Source organism: Gavialis gangeticus, unplaced genomic scaffold, assembly GCF_001723915.1.
Source record: "Gavialis gangeticus isolate Ggan-Ray unplaced genomic scaffold, GavGan_comp1, whole genome shotgun sequence".
Lineage (NCBI taxonomy): Eukaryota > Metazoa > Chordata > Crocodylia > Gavialidae > Gavialis > Gavialis gangeticus.
Window position 1 is genome coordinate 58,275,041 of NW_017729034.1, and position 6,860 is coordinate 58,281,900.

Here is a 6,860-nt window from a genome sequence, read left to right on the forward strand (position 1 = left end):
TCTCTGTGATGGGGTGGGGTGTGGGGGAGGGGTGTAAGGGGCCATGTGTCCCCCATATTTGTGCACCCACAGCAGGCCTGGGGCTGCAGCCTGGCTGGACCAGCACAGGCAGGAGTCACCTCTGTGGCCCAGCAGGCAAGACCCAGTATGGGAGGGCAGAGCAAGACAGTGAGACTTGTTGCTGCTGCTGCTGGGACCCCTGTGCCACTGGCAGCGTAAGGAGTAACGGGAGGGGGGTTCCGTGCTGCTTTCACCTCCTCCTGCTACTTATACATTGGGCTGTGGCTCTACCCTGCTGCCATGGCCCAGCTGCTGGCATTGCTCCCCTCAGGCTGCCCACACTGCCCACCACCCCACATGCCCTCTGGGGCAGAGCTGCAAACTGAGGGGAGCAGCAGCGGTGGTAGTGACTGGGCCATGATGGCAGAGTAGAGGGTGAACAGCTGGTGGCAGGAAGAGATGAGGGTAGTGCGGCGCTCCCCCTCCTCTTCCCCCTGTCTGTTACTTTTTGTGTTGTGAGTGGCACAGCTGGCGCAGAGGTCCCAGCAGTGGTGGCAGCAACAAGTCTCATTGCCCTACTCTGTCCTTCTATGCTGCATCCTGCTTGCTGGGCTGCAAAGGTGACTCCTGCCCATGCCGGTCTGGACAGGTTGTAGCTCCATGCCTGTTGTGGATGCACAAATCTGGGGAGGGGCACGTGCCCGCCCCATGCTCCTCCAACACGTTGCCTGAAACCTCCCTGCACCCGTAGACTTATCTGTGAGGAGCTGCTCTCCATGCTGCTTGGCTGCCACATGCATGTGTGCGCACACACATGCATGTGGCATCTCTGCCTGATTGCCCTCCTCCTGCTCCTCCCAGCCCCAACCAGCTCCTTGCAGACTGGAACTCTGCCAGCCTGCAAGGGGAAACATGTGGTTTCCCACATTTTTCTCCTTTAATGGAGAATCCATTTTTAAAGTTTGTTCACGGCCCTTTCATATACTCTTGTGACCCACTTTTTGGTCATGACCCACGAGTTGAGAAACACTGTTTTACAACATCAACCTCTTGAGCTGTCTGACTCTCCAGAGTGAGCAAACCATGTATTATTGACTTTAAAAGATTGTAGTTTCAGAGAGCAAGATTCTTATGCAGTCTCATATCTGCTCACTTGATCAGAGCAGAGCTGATTGGTAACACACAGAACACGCCACTGTATGTGTACCTTCAGAATAAGAGGTAGCCAACCCAGAGTTCCCTCCTTCTTTCAGCTGTGGTACATTAGAGCCATCTTTGCTGTTCTGTATTAAGATCTATGCAAAGCTTTACTTCTGACTGGAAGTAATAAGCATCTCTCTACTGAACAAATCACTTATTAAAGTTTATTTATGCCATCAGCAACTTTCTATCAGATGGGCTAGGCTTTGTTCATACTTTTGTCATTTGGCAAGTTCACCTTCCCTACATATATAATCCTATATGCAGGTTATTTTTGTTCCAAGTCTTACAAATTCATTTAAGCAAGTTCCTTAAATTGGGACCTACACTTGCTTAACTTTACTATCATACTGAAGGAGATGTCTTGTAATTCACAGTGGCAAACCAACCAGGGTATGTTTTTAGAATTCAGTTCTGATTAATTGCAAAAATGCCCAGATCTCCTAGGTGGCTTTATAAAGCTCTGCTATTATGTGCATTCCATCTAATAAACTTTAATAGAGTCAATGGAGATAATTCAATTGCATGCACATTCTATCTCCTACATATATAAGACAAGGATGTAAAATGAAAAAAATGGACAAATTCCCACATGAAACACGAATATAAACTATTACAAGTAGCAAATATATAATCTTATTTGCAATGTGCAAGGAAAAGACTAGCTTGTTGTATAATCATTATAAGACTAACAAATGTAGACACTTTTATGACCTTGGTAAATTTTATGGCAAAACGGATCAAACTTATGGAAGACACTGGAACTTACTAGGGATAGATTTAACTTGGTCTATTCCTTACTAACCAGGGTTACACAGCATCCTGGGGTGCCATGGGATCCTTTTAAGAGTAATATGGGCTGGTGTGCAATATTAGCATTGTTATGTGTGCCAATATCTACACAGATTTACAACAAAAACCCAGAGATTTTGAATAGAAATCTATAGTGTCAAAAACATTACGTCCTGTTTCAGGCTTTCTGGAGTCTTTCCTAAACAAGAATAGCTATATTATTTTCCATAGTCAAAAAATGAAGGAAAGCTAAGAGGCTGCATTTTCTCAGGGGAGCCTTAAATCAAACAAGGGTTGCCTTGAGCCTGAAAAAGTTGAAAGTTGCCCTACTATTTCAAGTTATCCTTTAACCCGTGGCCATACCTTGTTCACTTTCCCTTTCAGCATTGACTGCCTGCCACTGTGTGACACAGGCCTGTTGGATGCAGAGCTGCAGGCATGAGCTCACAGAAAAACTGTTTACCCCCACTGTTATTAGAGGGGTTATTAATTTTATATCAACTGACACTGGGAGACAACAAAAGTGAAAACAGGGATGGGAGCGGGGGTGTCATAGATTTAAAATAAGTGCCCCAAGGGGAGGTAGCACTGAGCAGAGCACACCAGCCAGCACCTACTGGCCCTCAAACAAGTCTAAGGAGTCAGTGGACACTGCCCAGTGAAACTGTGCCTAGAGATGGGACCACATGAGGAACAGGAAGATGGCCTCAGACATGGGGTGGGCGGGCACCCCCAGCTGGATCCTCCTTCCTGGCCAGATAGATGGTTAGCTTAGCTAGGGCCTTGAAGAGGTTGACCAAGAGGTCCCTGGACTTGGTAGGGCTATGGATGGGGAGTAGGTAAATAAAAAGGTGAGAGGAATAGCATAGCCAGAACCTCAATAAGAGGTCGTTGTGGAAGATGTGAAGGGTCTGCAGCCTGGAAGGCTCAAGATAGGCATGCACCAGGACTGTGTGACACAGATCACAGATCTACAGCCTGACCCAGTAAATGGCAGTTCTTATGATCTTATGTTTCAGATCAGCTGACTGACCCTATTACCTTTGAGCCATGATCTTCAGCCATTTCTGGCTTAGGTTTCTTCTTCTTATGCCAGCTACAAAACGTCACAACTTCTACATCTGTCACCTTTCCCGGTTGGGTTGATATGGGTGGCACAGCATAAGGGCTACTGGATGCTGGGGTGGCCCCACTGGAACAAACAGCTTCATTCTCTATTTCATCTTTTAAGCCTTTGAAAAAATGAGAAGCACTTTTCCTCTTGCCAGAGGTCACCGAGGCGGGAGGTAAAATGGCGTCTTCTTTGACAGGTCTGGCCAGCTCCAATCCAACCTCATCCTTTGTCTTCTTCTTTCTCCCTTCCTTCTCGGTTTTCTTTCCAGGCTCCTCCCCTGTATTTCAAAACCCAACCATTTTTTAATGTTTTCTCATTAAATTACCTAATAAGCAGACTAATTACTTCCAGCTGTTTTACCTTCCACCCTTGGTTTTTGTAGCCAACTGACACATGGGCTATAACAGGTATGGCACAATAATGAGGGACTGAAGCGTCTATCTAGGGCCTTGCTTTGCTGAGCTAGACAGAAATGAAAGTTGGATAGAAACCTGCAATTGATTTCTTATGCGTGTCCAAGCACTAGCTTTCTGGCTGGCTGGCTTTTTTTCTGAGCTAATCATTCTTATGGTGTGACAGTCACTGTGCATGTGTGGCCTGTCCTATTTATTGTGCAATTCCATTGATGAGATAATAACTACTGTGCCCATTTGGCCAAACTACATTTATTGCGTGATTCACCTGTTCACCGTGCGATCATTACTGTGCCTGTATGGCCCCTCAACATTTATTGCAGGATTCACCCTTTGCTATGTGATTGCTACTGTACCCGTAGGGCCTGTCTGCATTTCTTGCGTGACTCTGCCATCCATTTGCGATAATTACTCTGCCCCTGCAGCCAGTCTACATTTACTGCACGACTCACCCGTTCACTGTGTGATCGTTATCGTGCCTATATGGCCTGTCTATGTTTACTGCACAAGTCACCCATTCACTGTATGATCGTTACCGTGCCCGCAATACATGTCGGGTGTGATGAGGGCCATACAGGCCCCGGCATAGTAAGAGGCAGCAGAGCACCGCTGAGCAGGAGCTAATAAGGGTCACGCACAGCGGGTGGGATGGATCAGAGCCCCCCACCACCCAGGACAGGCTGCAAAGCCGGGAGCCAAAGAGGGGCTGGGAGGACGCTCCCTACTGCCGGGGGCACCCGCCGGGGTCCCGCTCGCTCTCACGCACCGAGGTCGTAGAGGGCGCCGAGCACCGCTTCCAGCCGGGCGCAGCGCACGCTCCGCGCCATGGCCCGGCCCGCGTTCTATCTCCCGCCCTGCCCCGCGCAGCGCCCCAGAGAACGCCTTCGGGCAACGCTTGAGCCCAAGCGGCCGCCGTCGCCTCCAAGATGGCAGCGACCACCCCTCCCCCCCGTGGTGCTGGCAGCCACCGGGCGGGGAGCGGGGCGGGGAAATGGGCGCGCGGGGGGAAGGCGGAGGCCGCGCGGCTCCCGCCAGCTAGGGTTCGGCTCGGCGTGGGAAGCAGGATGGCGGCGGCGCCGCAGCGAGGTTCCCCCCTGTACGCGGTAGGTGTGGGGGTACGACGCCCCCCCCGGGGGGCGTGCAGCCGTTGGGGGTGTCGTCCTCACCCCATGTCTTGCGCGCGTGCGCAGTGGCAGCCCGAATGTCGCCCCCTCGTTGGCGCTGTTCACCTGGAGCGGAACGACGGCGGGACGGGGTGTGGGTCAGGATCCGGATCAAGATCAGGCCCCTCCTGGCTCCCCTCGTCCTGGGGCCGCTCTCACGTGCTGCCATAGGGTCCCAGGGGAGCTGGCGCTGCTCCAGCCTGGCCCCCTTGCGACAGGGGTGGGTCTGGGGGGCTGGTACTGATCCGCAATGTGCAAGGGGTGGGTCCTGGGGCCTGGCGCTGCCCCCAACATCAAGCTTTAACTGTCTTGCTTGTTGGCATAAGTTGCCAAACAGGTAGCATGAATGAACCTAATGAGGGAAAAAGTCCAGGAAAAGTTCACTTTAGGGCTTTGAACCTGGGATGAGCTCTGTGCCGTTTTAAAATCCAGGCAACCCCCGTTGGGCACTCTTAATTGGTTCCCAGGAAATTGAGCACTAGGCGAAACCTGCTACCACCTGTATGATGCCCGTGAGCGTTTTTGTTGCATGAGTTGCCAGGGTTTAGAGATCAACTACAGGGTCTCACAATAGCGCTAAGCGAAATGGTGTTAAGCGGGGGTTGCGTGTAGTGTATGTTGCCATTGTATCTGAGGTCTAAGCCTGGTAGCTAGTCTTAAATCTAAGATAGTAAATCTAAGCCTAGTGTAGCTAGTGTAAGTCTAAGCCTTGCCTAGTAGGGGCTTTGCCCTGGTCCCTATCATTGATAGTGGGATATTGTGCAGTGCAGGGGTCTGGCCATCTGGAGGCCATGGCATGATTGGGACTTTACAGGTGGCTAAAGCCATGAACCACCACTTAATGTATTTCACCATTTAATGTATTTCATGGTGGACTCTACACTTTACTGTATGGTGGGATTGGGCACCAAATCTAGTGTGTGGGGCCTGGGGTTCCCCATAGGTCCAGGGGTTTGGCGGTGGGGGGTTGCCACCGTTGTCCTGCCACCACATTTCTGCACTTGTGGGGAGCCCCGGGGGCCAGGTGATGAAGCACCATGGGTTGCATCTTGCCCATGGGCAGAGGTTGAGCACTGGTGACTTGAACTGTTCTGAGCTGCTGCAGCCTTTTGGAGGGCTTTGCTGTGGAAGAATTTGCTCTAATATTTATTTATTGTATTTGTTTTGCACTCAAAAAATAAGTGAAAGCTAACAGCTTACGTTTTCCAAGGGCTTTGGGTCTAACAAGGGGCACCTTGAATCTAATGAACAGGTGTCTTGAGTCTAAAAAGGTTGAGCACCACTGGCTGAAGTCCTCAGTTTCTCAGCTGTCATGGTGGTGTAGTGCTTGTTTTGGCACTTAATCTGTGTACTCTGTAAGAAGGGAGAGCAAGCTAGCAGGACAAGTTTGACCGAAACTGGACCAGACCTTGTGAGGTCCCTTTCCCTCTTCTGTGATCCTATGAAGGGAGTCATATTGCTGTGAAAGGGCTTGTTAAAGCCCACCGGTGTTCCTTTGACTTCAGAGGGCTTTAGATCAGGCCCAGGGCTTTGGGAATATCCTGGGGGTGGCTGCATAGGAGATAGATGCAGCCTCACGTGCCCCTCTGCTTCGGGGATATAATTTTACTTGGACCCACTGTCTTGCTAGTAGGAGCAAAAAAAAACAAGCATGTTGTCGCAGGTGGAACTTGGTAGGAAAAAATGTATTTGTGGGAAATGGTGGAAACAGCCTTGGCTTATTTAAAAAAAACATCTGTCCCCTGGGCAGGATTAAGTTGTGGGTGGGGATAGTGTAACATGAAAGATAGAGATGTGGGATTAAAAATTTCATCTCACATAGGTTGCTCAAGTGATTCACTTGAGCAGCATATTTTTAACAGTGGCATATGCCCTGTCACTTTGGCGCACATAGACTTATTCACTCGTCAAATTTCCAACTTCAGCTTTTTTTTACTAAAAGACTGTCACAATGTTTTTTGGAGTAGCCAAACATAATTTTCCCCCGTGGTCTAATTAACTAAATTAGTGTAAACTCTTTAAGTCAAAAAAGGCCAAAACACAAAACCGTGTTTGTTTTCAGTGTCCTTCCTAGGGCACAGAATCGTGTATCTCTTTGTTAGACCAGTTGTAAAAAAGCTTCAACCAAAAAGGGTGTATATGTGGTCCCCATCTTCAAGAAGGGGAAGAGGGAGGACC

The 6,860-nt window shown here is 49.6% G+C and overlaps 2 protein-coding genes across 3 annotated transcripts in view; one reads left to right on the top strand and one right to left on the bottom strand.

Moving 5' to 3' along the window:
• Positions 1–4,442, bottom strand: part of CUNH1orf131 (chromosome unknown C1orf131 homolog) — a 21,212-nt gene extending 16,770 nt beyond the window's left edge. Inside the window, exons 1-2 of the mRNA XM_019527219.1 lie at positions 4,286–4,442; positions 3,034–3,383 (exon numbers count right to left, since the gene is read on the bottom strand). Of these exons, the coding sequence (XP_019382764.1) occupies positions 3,034–3,383; positions 4,286–4,346 (411 nt within the window). The 5' untranslated portion in view covers positions 4,347–4,442. The remainder of the gene's footprint in view (positions 1–3,033; positions 3,384–4,285) is intronic.
• Positions 4,443–4,495: 53 nt separating this feature from the next.
• The window catches only part of GNPAT (glyceronephosphate O-acyltransferase), a 46,150-nt gene continuing 43,785 nt past the window's right edge, over positions 4,496–6,860 (top strand). For both annotated transcript variants that reach the window (XM_019527217.1, XM_019527218.1), the window contains exon 1: positions 4,496–4,622. In XM_019527217.1, coding sequence (XP_019382762.1) covers positions 4,584–4,622 — 39 coding nt within the window. In that variant the 5' untranslated portion in view covers positions 4,496–4,583. The remainder of the gene's footprint in view (positions 4,623–6,860) is intronic.